This window comes from Scyliorhinus torazame, chromosome 6 (assembly GCF_047496885.1).
Source record: "Scyliorhinus torazame isolate Kashiwa2021f chromosome 6, sScyTor2.1, whole genome shotgun sequence".
Classification (NCBI taxonomy): domain Eukaryota; kingdom Metazoa; phylum Chordata; class Chondrichthyes; order Carcharhiniformes; family Scyliorhinidae; genus Scyliorhinus; species Scyliorhinus torazame.
The window spans coordinates 106,651,509-106,669,063 of record NC_092712.1 but is presented as its reverse complement, the minus strand read 5'-3'; the positions used below and the strand labels follow the sequence as shown (position 1 = coordinate 106,669,063).

Below are 17,555 nucleotides of genomic sequence, written 5' to 3'. Positions count from 1 at the left end.
GGCTTTATGTAAGACAACATGGGTGACAGTTTTGTGCCAGTTGTTGCATAGGAATCTGATAAATAGGACTTTGAGTTTAATAGTCAGGAAAGTGTGGATAAGGGTTTCACTGGTGTGGGAATGATGTATTGACAGAGATGTGCAAGTAGAGGTATACGATCTTGATCTCCCCACAAGATTAGAGATAGTTAAGCTGTGGAAAGGGTTTAGAGGAGGGCTACAAGATAAATTCCCAGTTTAAAGCTCCTCAGTTTCCCAGATAGACTCAGCAAGCTAGATTTCTATACTTAAAAGAAGCATGTGTGAGTCAATTTGATTGAGGCTTCTGAAGGACTGGATTGTGTTTATATAGACCTATTATTTCAGCTGAATAGGCTAAGGAGGACTCTACGTCATGGTTACAAGTTATAGCAGACCTAGACTGGATATTAGGAGATGCATCCTTGAAGAGAGACCCAAACCAATTGCTGAATTCGGTCAGTTCATAAAAGAGGTAGGTATGATGTACTACAAATCAGTGATTTACAGGACTAGGTTTGATCACCCAAAGGGATCAGAGAGGAAATTTACAGCTTCCCTCCCTTCTAGTTGGTATGTGGTTTTATCTGGTTTTAGCCAATTCCAGACGTTTACATGGCTCTGGGTGGCCTGGGCAGTATGTATCTTGTGATGCATAAGATGCATACATCTGTGCGAGACAGGATGAATGGATCTTTTCCTGAACCTTAGTTTTGTATGATTATATTGGTTTTATACCATAACAGTTAATTCCACAAGAGGAAGGGAATAGGTGCAGAATGGTGTTTTGTGCAGTTTGCGTGAAGGAGAACTGGAGGAGGGGTGCAAAGTAAGAGTAGTAAGGAAAAATGCAGCGACAGGCGCCAGAATGTGGCTTTTCACAGTAATTTCACTGCAGTGTTAATGTAAGCCTGAGACATGCTGGCGAGATGCTTTTGTCGTGCCTTTCACTTGTAACAGAGCTGTACTGAGATATTTTTCTTTTCCTTACATCTCTGGTGCTCAGCACAATGGATGGCTAAGTCTGTTCATGTGATCCATTAGTCACCTTCAGGTGACTTAGTTTGTCATGTGACAACAAAGTGTCTTCTTGCACCAGTGCTTCTCCTATTCAGCAGGTTGCTCGCAATTAACCTTTGTCTTTATTTACCAAATTTAGTGTTTTGTAAAATATTAGGAAAATGAACATAAAATTGGGTAGCAATTGATGTGTTGGGTAGGCTGGGTCGATGTGGACTGCACTTGATGCAGTGTAGCGAGAGACAGACCGCCAACACTTGATAAGATGCAACACAATTTTATTTAACATCAAAAATATTATACATGTTCAACTGTGGGTTGACACTATGCTGACTTGACTGGAGACCAGATACTAGCCTAACCAGACTTACTAGCTACCACATGGTGTTTGCACTGGCCAGCTCATGAACTCTGACGGTCTGAGGCTGGGTCCAGAGAGAGCGGGAAAACTGGTGCCCTCTGGCTTTATAGTGGTCGTGTCCTGTCTGGTGATTGGCTGCTCTGTTCTGTGTGCTTACTGGTCATCCTGTGTGTCAATCACTGCCTGTCTGCACTCCATTATATACATAGATGTATATTATGACAGCAGTAAGATGTGGTTCGCCTGGAAAAGGGCACTTTGAACCATTAGGTAATAGGTTTTACGATCGTGAAGGAAGGAATTGTAAAATCGGGCAGATTGTCAGTGAGAGTACCTTGATCGCAGCTTATAAGTCGACCTTTGAAGTTTCAAAGAATCATTCCCAGAATCGGGTGTTGACTTTTACGGCAAGTATAAAATGTGACCCCCCATCAATGTTTGTGCAGTAGAGCCCGTTTAATTTTGCCCCTTGCCATGTGCAGTCTACTGTGTGTGCCTGTTGTAAACCCCTGTGTCCTTTCTTGCCAACACGGCCTGTATCTCAAGCGCCGATTTATAAGGCGGGTGTAAACCTAAACATGTATCTCTGAGGTGAACAAATTGATGCCAACTCCTAGTGCAGTCAATAGTTAGAAATTTTGGGGGGGGGGGCAACTTATACACTGAGTATGGGCCTAAACATGCATTTTAGCACTGAAAAAATGGGCAATCGTGTATGTCAGGTCAACTTGTATGCCGTGTTCTATAGTATTTTGTTTTTGTAATTGTTTTGTCATTTTCAACAGAACAGGCCAGCTTTGAAACATTTTAAGTAGGGTTCTATCAAGTAACCATAAATCTGGGAATCCTGTATATAGACCAAACTCTTTTTTTAAAAACACCTTCTAATATTAGTAAAACAATTGGATTCATACAGCAATAGATTTTCACAAATTTTCCATTGTGCTGCTAGAATAAAAGCAAAATACTGCCGGTGCTGGAAACCCTGAAATGCAAACAGAAAATGCCAGAAATACTCAATAGGGAAGGCAACATCTATGGAGAAACAAATAGTTAAACATTACAAATCAAACTTTGTGTAATAGAGTGGCTTGGTTGTCATACCCCAGCTTTCACACACTCATCCAGTGAAAGGTTTATACTTTCAAGAGGAATGTCTAAAATACCTCATTTTACTTGGACATAACTTGTGGGGAAAAGGTTACCTTTGTCAGCACTTTGTATGAATACTTAGTTTGCTGCTAGAAATATATAGTTCTGTGCTTGCACATTTCATAGCAAATGCTAAATAAAATGCATGCATGCTTTGCTAGCAGATGAGGAGTATTAACCTGGTATTAGACTTTTGTAATCATTTTGGTGCCTGTATTGTCCTGGATCTCTGTATCTGTTGAATTTTATTGCAATAGTCTACTTAAAGTCAAATAATTTTATAGAAATGTGCATTTTTAAAATCCTTCATATTTTGTTATGCTGAGGACACTACATAATTTAAGTGTTGTCATCCGTTTAATATAAGAGATAAGTAATACAAATTTGAAAATCTATGCAGAGTTCCAGGTGGTGTGAGGGTAACTCTGATAGATAGCTTGAGGGATAGGAAAAGATCAGCTGGATCAGCTATTACCTAATGGTATCAAAGTGGTTGGTTATCCCTTCCGGTCAAAGTCTTGGTGATATTCTGATTAATTTAGCCATTCTGGCCCTTCTGACCCTGGACCTGTAGCATACGCGGGTGCTGTGATTATCTGGCAGCAAGCTAGGAATTCTGGCTTGCCTTGAATGTATGAATTTATTTTTGGGATAGAGACTCAATCTCCATTGATATGATAGGATTTTCTGTTCTTGTTTCAGTTAAAGGTGCAGCAGAGGCCTGAAAAAGAAAGAAATCCGGGGGGAGTAATGAGATCACAGTGGAAAGTCAGGAGATAGTGTGCAGGTTTTGGGGCTTTTTTTTCCTGTCCGCTTGTGTTGGAAGGATGAACCTCACCTAGGAGCATACAGTAAAAAGACAAGAAAAGCTCAGTGATGTTTAACCTAGCTGTTATACTGTGCATCCTTGTGCATCACTCTTCTCCCATGACTGGTGATGCTAACTCTGGCATAAGTAGTCCCGGGAGGTCACAGTTACCCAAAACGCATTGGTAAACACTCCGCCTAATTTCCCTGGTGGGCCTTGATATTCTAGCCGGTGCCCTGCGGAAGGCGACATTGTACAAAGATAGAAAGATCTATTTATATTTAGTGTGTTAATTCTAAAGAACAAAGACTTCCTATCCCGCTTTACCTGTCAGTAACTGAGAATGATTTAGTCACCACTGTTGCAACTTATTACATTTTCCGTTTCTTCTTTCTGTGTAGTTGTGGTTTAAAAATAAATTATTTCATTGGACGAGGGTGTCACTGTCCAGGCTAGTGTTTATTTCTCTTGAGCTGCTGCCTTGAAATACTGCAGTCCATCAGGTGTCATTACACCCACAGTGCTGTTAAGATATTTCCCCATCCTATTTAGGAGGAAAGCAAATTACTGTGGATGCTGGAATCTGAAACGAAAGAGAAAATGCTGGAAAATCTCAGCAGGTCTGGCAGCATCTGTAGGGAGTGAAAAGAGCTAACGTTTCAAGTCCAATGACTCTTTGTCAAAGCTAACAGACAGAGAAAGTGGGAAATTTTTATACTGTGGAGCGAGAATGAAAGATCAGTCATAGCCACAGAAAGCCAGGGAAACGGGGTGCTAATAGCCACAGCAACCAAGGGAAAAGAGTGCTAACGGCAGTCCCCAGAGAGCAAAAGGTATGAGAGGCCAAACTGCAGAGAAACTAACATCAGAGGCTAAACTGTGACAGATGGAGATGTGGGGGGGAAGGGAAGGGGGAAGCAAAGGGGAGAAGGGGTAAGGAAAGGTGGATAAGGTTGGGCGGGGGATTTAAATATATATTAAGAAAGACACCTTAAGGTCGTGAATGTAGCGCAATCCATCACACAAACCAGCCTCCCATCCATTGACTCTGTCTACAATTCCCGCTGCCTCGGAAAGGCAGCCAGCATAATTAAAGACCCCACGCACCCCGGACATACTCTCTTCCACCTTCTTCCGTCAGGAAAAAGATACCAAAGTTTGAGGTCACGTACCAACCGACTCTAGAACAGCTTCTTCCCTACTGCCATCAGACTTTTGAATGGACCTACCTTGTATTAAGTTGATCATTTCTCTACACCCTAGCTATGACTGTAACATTACATTCTGTAGTCTCTCCTTCCTTCCCTATGTACGGTATGCATTGTTTGTACAGCATGCAAGAAACAATACTTTTCACTATATACCATTACATGTGGCAATAATAAATCAAATCAAAATCAAAACACCTTCATGCACTCTTGAAATGAAATGTAATGAAAATCGCTTATTGTCACAAGTAGGCTTCAAATGAAGTTACTGTGAAAAGCCCCTAGTCGCCACATTCCGGCGCCTGTTCGGGGAGGATGTTACGGGGATTGAACCGTGCTGCTGGCCTGCCTTGGTCTGCTTTCAAAGCCAGTGATTTAGCCCTGTGCTAAACAGCCCCACTTATACTTTTCTGGAAATAGGGGGTCAAAGCTCTGCAGGAAATAATAATCTGGGGCATTCTTTTAAGAAAGTAGTACAATATAAATGTATGTTGTTGATTGTACTTCATCTGTGGAAGGGACGGTCTTTATAGAATTTTCCCCCCCGTAATTCCATGTTTTCTTGTGTTGTTACTAGAAATACGGTGAAGTTTTGATTTAAAAAAAAAAAAAAGGAAAATCAGATGTTTGAATCAAAAGAAGAACGCACATTCCAGTACCAGGACTCATTACCTCCATTACCTGTTCCCCCTCTTGAGGAATCCTTGCTGAAATATTTAGATGCAGGTACAGTGTCATCGTCATAGTTTACATAGAGTTTTATTTCTGTCTCTATGCAGCAATTGAATGTCTTTTGTGGTCAAAAAAGGAACTATCTTTTCATGTCGACATCTCTTAAAGACCAGACTCATTAAAATTGTTGTCATGTAGCAGTAACTATATAGTGTACTCAGTACTAAACCAAACATACTTGATCTGGTTGTTGGCAGAGAGTCAATTGCCAATTCATAGCTTCAAATCTATCTCTGCTGACTGCTTTCTGTCACACGGCTGAGGACCACTGCAGATTTTTCCCACTTTGCCTCTGTTATTCTAACCCACACTATTCTACTTGCCCATTGCCTGTGTGTTATACATGCAATGGATCCTCAGCCCACCAGTTTCACTATTGAGGCAAGGGTCTAGTTAGATCTTAATACGTTTGAGTATAGAACATAGAACAATACAGCGCAGTACAGGCCCTTCGGCCCACGATGTTGCACCGAAACAAAAGCCATCTAACCTACACTATGCCATTATCATCCATATGTTTATCCAATAAACTTGTAAATGCCCTCAATGTTGGCGAGTTCACTACTGTAGCAGGTAGGGCATTCCACGGCCTCACTACTCTTTGCGTAAAGAACCTACCTCTGACCTCTGTCCTATATCTATTACCCCTCAGTTTAAAGTTATGTCCCCTCGTGCCAGCCATATCCATCCGCGGGAGAAGGCTCTCACTGTCCACCCTATCCAACCCCCTGATCATTTTGTATGCCTCTATTAAGTCTCCTCTTAACCTTCTTCTCTCCAACGAAAACAACCTCAAGTCCATCAGCCTTTCCTCATAAGATTTTCCCTCCATACCAGGCAACATCCTGGTAAATCTCCTCTGCACCCGCTCCAAAGCCTCCACGTCCTTCCTATAATGCGGTGACCAGAACTGTACGCAATACTCCAAATGCGGCCGTACCAGAGTTCTGTACAGCTGCAACATGACCTCCCGACTCCGGAACTCAATCCCTCTACCAATAAAGGCCAACACTCCATAGGCCTTCTTCACAACCCTATCAACCTGGGTGGCAACTTTCAGGGATCTATGTACATGGACACCTAGATCCCTCTGCTCATCCACACTTTCAAGAACTTTACCATTAGCCAAATATTCCGCATTCCTGTTATTCCTTCCAAAGTGAATCACCTCACACTTCTCTACATTAAACTCCATTTGCCACCTCTCAGCCCAGCCCTGCAGCTTATCTATATCCCTCTGTAACCTGCTACATCCTTCCACACTATCGACAACACCACCGACTTTAGTATCGTCTGCAAATTTACTCACCCACCCTTCTGCGCCTTCCTCTAGGTCATTGATAAAAATGACAAACAGCAACGGCCCCAGAACAGATCCTTGTGGTACTCCACTTGTGACTGTACTCCATTCTGAACATTTCCCATCAACCACCACCCTCTGTCTTCTTTCAGCTAGCCAATTTCTGATCCACATCTCTAAATCACCCTCAATCCCCAGCCTCCGTATTTTCTGCAATAGCCTACCGTGGGGAACCTTATCAAACGCTTTGCTGAAATCCATATACACCACATCAACTGCTCTACCCTCGTCTACCTGTTCAGTCACCTTCTCAAAGAACTCAATAAGGTTTGTGAGGCATGACCTACCCTTCACAAAGCCATGCTGACTATCCCTGATCATATTATTCCTATCTAGATGATTATAAATCTTGTCTCTTCTAATCCCCTCCAAGACTTTACCCACTACAGATGTGAGGCTCACCGGTCTATAGTTGCCGGGGTTGTTTCTGCTCCCCTTTTTGAACAAAGGGACCACATTTGCTGTCCTCCAGTCCTCTGGCACTATTCCTGTAGCCAATGATGACATAAAAATCAAAGCCAAAGGTCCAGCAATCTCTTCCCTGGCCTCCCAGAGAATCCTAGGATAAATCCCATCAGGTCCCGGGGACCTTATCTATTTTCAGCCTGTCCAGAATTGCCAACACCTCTTCCCTACGTACCTCAATGCCATCTATTCTATTAGCCTGGGGCTCAGCATTCTCCTCCACAACATTATCTTTTTCCTGAGTGAATACTGACGAAAAATATTCATTTAGTATCTCGCCTATCTCTTCAGACTCCACACACAATTTCCCATCCCTGTCCTTGACTGGTCCTACTCTTTCCCTAGTCATTCGCTTATTCCTGACATACCTATAGAAAGCTTTTGGGTTTTCCTTGATCCTTCCTGCCAAATACTTCTCATGTCCCCTCCTTGCTCGTCTTAGCTCTCTCTTTAGATCCTTCCTCGCTACCTTGTAACTATCCATCGCCCCAACCGAAACTTCACACCTCATCTTCACATAGGCCTCCTTCTTCCTCTTAACAAGAGATTTCACTTCCTTGGTAAACCACGGTTCCCTCGCTCGACGCCTTCCTCCCTGCCTGACCGGTACATACTTATCAAGAACACGCAGTAGCTGATCCTTGAACAAGCCCCACTTATCCAGTGTGCCCAACACTTGCAGCCTACTTCTCCACCTTATCCCCCCCAAGTCACGTCTAATGGCATCATAATTGCCCTTCCCCCAGCTATAACTCTTGCCCTGTGGTGTATACTTATCCCTTTCCATCATTAACGTAAACGTCACCGAATTGTGGTCACTGTCCCCAAAGTGCTCTCCTACCTCCAAATCCAACACCTGGCCTGGTTCATTACCCAAAACCAAATCCAATGTGGCCTCGCCTCTTGTTGGCCTGTTAACATATTGTTTCAGGAAACCCTCCTGCACACACTGTACAAAAAACAACCCATCTATTGTACTCGAACTATATCTTTTCCAGTCAATATTTGGAAAGTTAAAGTCTCCCATAATAACTACCCTGTTACTTTCGCTCTTGTCCAGAATCATCTTCGCCATCCTTTCCTCTACATCCCTTGAACTATTAGGAGGCCTATAAAAAACTCCCAACAGGGTGACCTCTCCTTTCCTGTTTCTAACTTCAGCCCATACTACCTCGGAAGAAGAGTCCCCATCTAGCATCCTCTCCGCCACCGTAATACTGCTCTTGACTAGCAGCGCCACACCTCCCCCTCTTTTGCCTCCTTCTCTGAGCTTACTAAAACACCTAAACCCCGGAACCTGCGACATCCATTCCTGTCCCTGCTCTATCCATGTCTCCGAAATGGCCACAACATCGAAGTCCCAGGTACCAACCCATGCTGCCAGTTCCCCTACCTTGTTTTGTATACTCCTGGCATTGAAGTAGACACACTTCAAACCACCTACCTGAACACTGGCCCCCTCCTGCGACGTCAAATCTGTGCTCCTGACCTCTATACTCTCATTCTCCCTTACCCTAAAACTACAATCCAGGTTCCCATGCCCCTGCTGCATTAGTTTAAACCCCCCCAAAGAGCACTAACAAATCTCCCCCCCCAGGATATTTGTGCCCCTCAGGTTCAGATGTAGACCATCCTGTCTGTCGAGGTCCCACCTTCCCCAGAAAGAGCCCCAGTTATCCAGAAATCTGAATCCCTCCCGCCTGCACCATCCCTGTAGCCACGTGTTTAAATGCTCTCTCTCCCTATTCCTCATCTCACTATCATGTGGCACGGGCAACAACCCAGAGATAACAACTCTGTTTGTTCTAGTTCTGAGCTTCCATCCTAGCTCCCTGAAAGCCTGCCTGACATCCTTGTCCCCTTTCTTACCTATGTCGTTAGTGCCAATGTGGACCACGACTTGGGGCTGCTCCCCCTCCCCCTAAGGACCCGGAAAACACGATCCGAGACATCACGTACCCTTGCACCTGGGAGGCAACATACCAAACGTGAGTCTCTCACGCTCCCACAAAATCTCCTATCTGTGCCCCTGACTATAGAGTCCCCAATTACTAATGCTCTGCTCCTCTCCCCCCTTCCCTTCTGAGCAACAGGGACAGACTCCGTGCCAGAGGCCCGTACCCCATGGCTTACCCCTGGTAAGTCCCCCCCCCCCCCCACAAGTATCCAAAGCGGTATACTTGTTTCTCAGGGGAACGACCGCAGGGGATCCCTGCACTGATTGCTTATTCCCAGTCCCTCTTACAGTTACCCACCTATCTCCAATTTTTGGTGTAACTAATTCCCTGAAGCTGCTATCTATGACCCCTTCTGCCTCCCGAATGATCCGAAGTTCTTCCAACTCCAGCTCCAGTTCCCTAACTCGGTCTTGGAGGAGCTGGAGATGGCAGCACTTCCTGCAGGTAAAATCAGCAGGGACACTAACTGCATCCCTCACCTCAAACATCCTGCAGGAGGAACATTGCACTCCCTTCCCTGCCATTCCTCTAACTTTCTACCAAGATCTGGCTAACAACTAAATTAAATTTTTTAATAAAAAATAATAATAATATAATAAAATATGGTACTTACCTCAGACCAATGGGTTTTATTATTAGGTTAGAGGAGGAGGGCGGGTGGGAGACACTACACGTGTAGTGTCTCGGGTTTCCTCTCCACCAGAATTTATTGGTGAGGGTCTTCCCAGACGTCCGCGGGTCGACTTCCTGTTCCCGCCTAAAACACTAATTTAAAAAAAAAAAATTCTCAGCTCCTGCTGAAATTGACTAACCAGCCAGCTCCACTCCCGCCGAAATCGACTGGCCTGTCCCTGCAAAGACAAGTGCTTTTAAAGGACAGACTTACCTCCCAGCAGCCACTTCCGCACTGCTCCCGCTGAAACTGACTCACCAGCTGTTCTCCCGCCGAAATCGACTGGCCTGCCCCTGCAAAGACAAGTGCTTTTAAAGGACAGACTTACCTCCCAGCAGCCACTTCCGCCCTGCTCGCTGAAACTGACTCACCAGCTGTTCTCACGCCGAAATCGACTGGCCTGTCCCTGCAAAGACAAGTGCTTTTAAAGGACAGACTTACCTCCCAGCAGCCACTTCCGCACTGCTCCCGCTGAAACTGACTCACCAGCTGTTCTCACGCCGAAATCGACTGGCCTGCCCCTACAAAGACAAGTGCTTTTAAAGGACAGACTTACCTCCCAGCAGCCACTTCCGCCCTGCTCGCTGAAACTGACTCACCAGCTGTTCTCACGCCAAAATCGACTGGCCTGCCCCTGCAAAGACAAGTGCTTTTAAAGGACAGACTTACCTCCCAGCAGCCACTTCCGCACTGCTCCCGCTGAAACTGACTAACCAGCTGTTCTCCCGCCGAAATCGACGGGATTTCAATTTTGGCATTTGGGAGATGTTGACTATTGTACATTCTTGAATTTTTATCATGTTTTGTTTAATTTCATAGACAGTAGCTGATCATACAAAATGGGGTATTGCCACAGGCTGTGGCACCCTTTTTGAGCTCTGGTGACTTATTTTATTTCTCCAGTTCTGCTTTTTTGATTTGTATCACTAGACCTCGTGTGTTCCGGCTTTAAGGTTTGATCCCTTTGTTTTAATGTTCATCTGTGAGCTCAATTAGATATTAATACAGCGCTAAGAATTCTGTGCCAGATTATTATGTGTAAATTTTCATTTGATCGTTTCTACCTCCTCCAGTAATCTATCTTACATTCACATTGTGCAATATTTGACCTATGGAAACTGTTTGATTATTAAAAAAAGGTTCCTGGATCTCTAGGATCCTTCAGATTTCAGAATCGTACCTTTATGGTAGCAATGTCCGCATATTTCTCAAGAATATAATGTTTTGTGCTGCATTGTCAGTGAAAACCTGTTATAGTAGGTTTGTCAATATTATTTAGTTGTGATTATACAGTTGAATTTTTTAAAAATTGTTTTAGTGAAGCCATTTTTGAATGAAGAAGAACTTCAAAGGAGTACAGAGATTATTAAAACATTTGGACAAGGGATTGGTAAACAGCTACACCAAAAACTTCTGGAGAGGGCCAAAGTTAGGAGAAACTGGGTAAGCAGGAGCACAGATGCTGTTGGCATTAATATGATAATGAAGTAGTGTAGTTGGTTTACTTTCTGGTTGCCTGTCTACAGATTTGGACATAGTTGCATTCCTTACATTTTTGAAAGGTTTTCTATTTTAATTCTTGCATATTCCTGCATTTAAAAGATATTTTTTGTCCGTTCCATCCCTGTTTTCTCTTTCCCTTGCATCATCTATACATGAAAAGGTGATTGATCTTCCGGGGCTATGTCTATGTTTTCAGGATTGCTAGGAAGCATGTGAGATCAGCATGAGTGTTGACTCTTCTTTGATTCTACTCCTCAATGATATGGTTGAGATCCATCTCTCTTTTCTGTGGCATTGTTCTCTCCATCACATTCCCATGCATATTTTATTTCACCAATTTCCACAAATCCTGATTTTTATTTCTAAGTCTTCCATTTTCACATACCAGGAGTGGCACTGGTACAAGATTGGACTTGCAAGATAGAAGCATGGGTTGATACTGCAGCTGACCACAAACTTTGAGAATTTTACCCAGGGATTTTGCAACAAGGAAGCTATGTACTGCTGACCTTATCATTCAGTTGGGTGGGGACAAGTGATGTTTGGTGTATCAAGCCCAAACTTGAAACCTTTGTCATCCATAATTGTGGTACCTCACCTAGACATTTTGTGCATTCTTTATTTGCACAGAAATAAAACCTTTGAGAAATTGGTATTGAAGTGACGTTGAAGTTGTTTAATTGTAATTGATATTGTATTGCATTATATTACAATTTTCAATATTTGATGGATCCTTTTTATTTTCTGGGGAATCCTTGACTAATGCAAGATGGACTTTAAAGCTCTGACAAGCGCTGTAATGTCTTGAACTGGTACTTTTAAGTATAATAATTTGATCAATTTAGAAATTACTTGTGGCTTCTGCATAAAATGCTGGGATGTCCTTCAGATGCCTGTATAGTTTCAGATCATTTCCAAGTAATTGGTATTGGATGTTGCTTTCTTGTGTGAATTTTGGATTTTATTTTGGATTTTAGAAGCACATGACCACTATTGTTCTGTATCTTTTGATCAGCTTGAGGAATGGTGGCTGACCAGTGGCTATCTGGATGTCCGAATGCCATCAATGTTGAATGTAAACTTTGGAGGTCCTGCGCCCTATTTAGAACATTATTGGCCACCAAAAGAAGGCACACAGCTTGAGCGATCTGCTATAGCTGTATTCTACATGCTGCAATTTTGGAAACTACTTAGAAAGTAAGTTGAATTATATGTAATTGTGAAATGTAAAACATTTTTTACTGAAATGTAATAAGGAAAATAATGTTTAATCCCCATTTCCAAATTAAGCCTTTTGGATTTTGATGGTGATTTGGAATTCAGTTTTTCTGATTTGGAACTAAACTGTTCCATCACTAAAGCTTGCAGTATGTACTCTGTGCCTGAAACACAAGGTGCATATTCAATGCCTTTATCAGATTTAGTGGAGGTTCATCTAACTTTCTAATTTTGATCTCAAACACTGCTCTGAGTATATTATAGAAAATATCAAGGGATAGCCTATATTATCTTTATTAAAAGCACATTGCTACTCTGTGGACGTTCAGACCCTCTCGGACTCTGATTGCCACTCCACTCCTACTTTTCTACTTTGTAGTCTTTTCGATCCCGTCCCACCTGACCTTCTGACTCAGGGCAGGTGAGAATTGTGCAGTGCGGCGTGCTGCTGAGGCCTTCAGTCGAGCCCTGCTGAATCGGAGGCAAGGGTGCCACACCCTTTTTTTAATGGCACCGGGGAGGGGTAGGGTCGGTGGCAGGTGGTCGGTGTGGGGATCAGTCAGGGCTAGGTGTGTAGTCAGGGATTGGGAGTAGTCTTGTGGGAGGGGCCCTGGAGAGGGCTAATCAGAGTTGGGGGGTGGGGCAGCTGGAGTCCCATGGGGGGCTGTTGTGAGTCTGCACAATAGTTACCTAGAAACACAGTGATTTTAATTCTCCTAACTTTTTCTGGGCAACTATTGATGAAAGACGTTCAGGACCATTCAAAGTTTGTAATTTAAATTGCATTTTCGGATGGATCCCAGTACAGGGCATTTACCCACTGGAACTTTGTACTTCCTGCCAATTGCCTTGCCAACCTTACCTGGGTACCTCCAGGGTGAATTCCCCCACGCATCTTTGAGGTACCCGCAGTTACACTGCCCTGGAGCTTAGAGTATACAGCCTGTATTTTCAAACTTTTTTTGTTAAATAATGGAATTCACATGTTGTTAAATGTTTATCCTAGGACAAAATATCATGGCAGCCAGTGTATGTTTACAGTATAATATTGGTATATCGGGAAATGATAAATTGACTTTGGTGAAATGGCATAAGCATATATTGATTTGGGAATCACACAATCACCATGCTGATAATCTGATATGGGATTTATTGTTAACTGTTTAATGCTGGGCACAAGTCTTATAACGTTGTCTTCTTTTTGTCAATGCAGCATTTTATGCGCAATGCTAGGTGAGAAAAATAATCCTCCTCTTTGTTTGCCTTTAGACAGCGCTTGGCTATACACAAAACTGGCAGTGTGCCATTGGACATGGACCAGTTTCGTGCATTGTACTGTACCTGCAAAGTACCTGGAGTAACCAGAGATTCTCTTGTCAGCTACTTTAAGACCGGTAATTATTTTATTGTAAGCAACAAATACAAAAGCGAGTAAGGATCAAATTCTATCTATTATACATATAAAAGCAGCGAGTGGTCTCGGGGTGCCAAAGGTACAGTGTCTATAGGTGGTACTATGAATGTATTGTTACATGGCAAATGAAGAAAAATGGGACGCCACCCAAGATTAAATGCCACCTGCAAAAACTAAATTTTCGTAATGCTCATGCACTGTATTCTGTTCCAAAGATATGTACTATTCTCAGGAACCTGATAATTATTTGTGAACTTTGTAAATGTACCATTGCAAATCTGTGTTAATGAAAAGCCCAGTACCATGGACAAACAATGTGAATGTTTCTCGCAATGAAACATGAGAGAAGATGAAAGACTGTTCAGAAATATCCTATTGGATAGCAAAGTGAACCCAAACGTATCTGCACTCCTTCCCTAAACTGCACACTTTGAACTCCCAAAAAGTCCTCAACCATCCCCAACCCGAACAGTAGAGAGGTTGAGCAGGGACAAAGCCTGCCTTGCGAACATTGCACTGAGTATCCACAAAAGCAGTGAAGATTCTGGTCAGGTCAATCAACTATGATCCAAAACAAGCCTTCATTAATTGAATTTTTAAAAAAGTTATTTAAGAAATATTCAGGACTAGCTGGGAAATTTCAGTAGGGAATAAGACGATTCAGAACAGAGTGTTAGCAGGAAGAAACTGGAGAAAGTAGAAAACGGGAGGTAGACCAGAATGCAACTCTGAAAAACTAATACGAGTAGTGAGCCTGATGTAAAAAAGCTTATTTTAAATTCAAATGGCAATAGCTACGTTGTGTATTAAATCTGGCACTCCGAATTTGTCTTTTTAATACAAAATACAGTTGAGACATTGGATGGTCTACCAGAAACTATGATGGAAGCAAAATTCATAATGGCTTTTTAAAAAAATATATATATTTTATTGAACATTTTTTCCAAACAACAATTTTTCCCTCTTACAAAGCAAACTAAACAATAACAAAACAGAAATGTTTAACAATACACAGGTAACAAAACCTCCTTGTCTATTGACCTAAACTAAACTAACCCCCCCCCCTTTCCCCTGGGTTGCTGCTGCTGGTCATCTGTCTTCCCTCTAACGTTCCCCTAGGTAGTCGAGAAATGGCTGCCACCGCCTGGTGAACCCTTGAGCCGATCCTCTCAGGGCAAACTTTATCTGCTCCAGTTTAATGAACCCCGCCATATCATTTACCCAGGACTCCAGTTCGGGGGGTTTCGCCTCCTTCCACATGAGTAGAATCCTGCGCCGGGCTACTAGGGACGCAAAGGCCACGACATCGGCCTCTTTCACCTCCTGCACTCCCGGCTCTTCCGCAACTCCAAATAGAGCTAACCCCCAGCCTGGTTTGACCCGGGCCTTCACCACCTGCAAAATGACTCCCGTCACTCCCTTCCAATACCCTTCCAGTGCAGGGCACGCCCAAAACATATGTGCGTGGTTTGCCGGGCTCCCGCCACACCTCCCACATTTGTCCTCCACTCCAAAGAACCTGCTCAATCTTGCCCCCGTTATGTGTGCTCTATGTAGCACCTTAAATTGAATCAGGCTAAGCCTGGCGCATGAGGAAGAGGAATTTACCCTGCTTAGGGCATCAGCCCACATACCCTCCTCTATCTCCTCCCCTAATTCTTCTTCCCACTTTCCTTTTAGCTCGCCACCGACTCCTCCCCCTCTTCCCTCATCTCTCTATAAATCTCTGACACCTTGCCCTCTCCGACCCACACCCCTGAAAGCACCCTGTCCTGTATCCCCTGTGTCGGGAGCAATGGAAATTCCCTCATCTGTTGTCTAGTAAACGCCCTCACCTGCATATATCGCAAGAAATTTCCCCGGGGCAACTTATACTTTTCCTCCAATGCTCCCAAGCTCGCAAAAGTCCCATCGATAAATAAATCTCCCACCTTCCTAATTCCCAACTGGTACCAGCTCTGAAATCCTCCATCCATTCTTCCTGGGGCGAACCTATGGTTGTTCCTGATAGGGGACCCCACCAGGGCTCCCCGCACCCCTCTCTGTCGCCTCCACTGTCCCCAGATATTCAGTGTTGCCGCCACCACCGGGTTCGTGGTAAACTTTTTAGGTGAGAACGGTAGCGGCGCCGTCCCCAGCGCCTCTAAACTCGTCCCTTTACAGGACTTTCTCTCCAGTCTTTTCCTCGCCGCTCCCTCACCCTCCATCATCCATCTACGTATCATTGCCACATTGGCGGCCCAATAGTAATCACCCAAGTTCGGTAGTGCCAGTCCTCCTCTGTCCCTACTACGCTGAAGGAACCCCCTCCTTACTCTCGGAACTTTCCCTGCCCACACGAAGCTCGTGATGTCCTATCTATTTTATTAAAAAAGGTCTTGGTGATTAGTATAGGGAGACATTGAAATACAAATAAGAACCTCGGGAGGACCATCATCTTAATTGCTTGCACCCTGCCCGCCAGCGATAGAGGCTGCATGTCCCACCTCTTGAAGTCCTCCTCCATTTGTTCTACCAGCCGTGTCAGATTAAGTCTGTGCAAGGTTCCCCAGCTCCTAGCGATCTGAATCCCCAGGTATCGGAAGTTTCTTTCCACTTTCCTTAACGGTAAGCCTTCTATCTCTCTACTCTGGTCCCCTGGATGTATCACAAATAATTCACTCTTCCCCATGTTTAGCCTATACCCCGAGAATTCCCCGAACCCCCTCAAAATTTGCATAACCTCTATCATCCCCCCCCCCCCCCCCCCCCCCGCTGGGTCCGACACGTATAACAATAGGTCACCTGCGTATAACGAGACTCGGTGTTCTTCTCCCCCTCTAATCACCCCCCTCCATTTCCTGGAGTCTCTCAACGCCATGGCCAGAGGTTCAATTGCCAACGCGAACAACAATGGAGACAGCGGGCATCCCTGTCTTGTTCCCCTATATAATCGGAAATACTCCGATCTATGTCGACCTGTAACTACGCTTGCCGTTGGAGCCCCATAAAGAAGTCTAACCCAGCTAATAAACCCGTTCCCAAACCCAAACCGCCTTAACACTTCCCATAAATACTCCCACTCCACCCTATCAAATGCCTTCTCTGCGTCCATTGCCGCCACTATCTTTGCCTCCCCCTCCACTGGGGGCATCATTATCACCCCTAATAGTCGTCGCACGTTAACATTCAGTTGTCTCCCTTTTACGAACCCTGTCTGGTCTTCGTGCACCACCCCCGGGACACAGTCCTCTATCCTCGATGCCAGTACCTTTGCCAGCAATTTGGCGTCCACGTTCAATAGTGAAATAGGTCTATAGGACCCGCACTGCAACGGATCTTTGTCCCTCTTCAAAATTAGCGATATCGTCGCCTCCGACATCGTCGGGGGTAGAGTCCCCCCCTTCCCTGGCCTCATTGAACGTCCTCGCCATCAACGGGGCCAACAAGTCCACATATTTTCTGTAATATTCCACCGGGAACCCGTCTGGCCCCGGGGCCTTCCCTGCTTGCATGCTTCCCAGTCCCTTAATAACCTCGTCCACCTCAATCGGCGCCCCCAGGCCTGCCACCTCCTGCTCCTCCACTTTCGGGAACCTCAATTGGTCCAGGAACTGCCGCATCCCCTCCTCTCCCTCTGGGGGTTGAGACCTATACAGTTCCTCATAGAAGGTCTTGAACACCTC

At 44.3% G+C, this 17,555-nt stretch overlaps 1 protein-coding gene across 4 annotated transcripts in view; it reads left to right on the top strand.

Annotated features, from left to right (window-relative positions):
- The window catches only part of crot (carnitine O-octanoyltransferase), a 60,049-nt gene that overhangs the window by 3,947 nt on the left and 38,547 nt on the right, over window positions 1-17,555 (top strand). For 2 of the 4 annotated variants that reach the window (XM_072508651.1, XM_072508650.1), the window contains exons 2-5: window positions 5,145-5,293; window positions 11,074-11,198; window positions 12,274-12,455; window positions 13,746-13,870. In XM_072508651.1, the coding sequence (XP_072364752.1) occupies window positions 5,191-5,293; window positions 11,074-11,198; window positions 12,274-12,455; window positions 13,746-13,870 (535 nt within the window). In that variant the 5' untranslated portion in view covers window positions 5,145-5,190. Of the gene's footprint in view, window positions 1-5,144; window positions 5,294-11,073; window positions 11,199-12,273; window positions 12,456-13,745; window positions 13,871-17,555 lie in introns of those variants that run through there. The other 2 variants (XM_072508652.1, XM_072508653.1) reach the window with 2 other exon arrangements.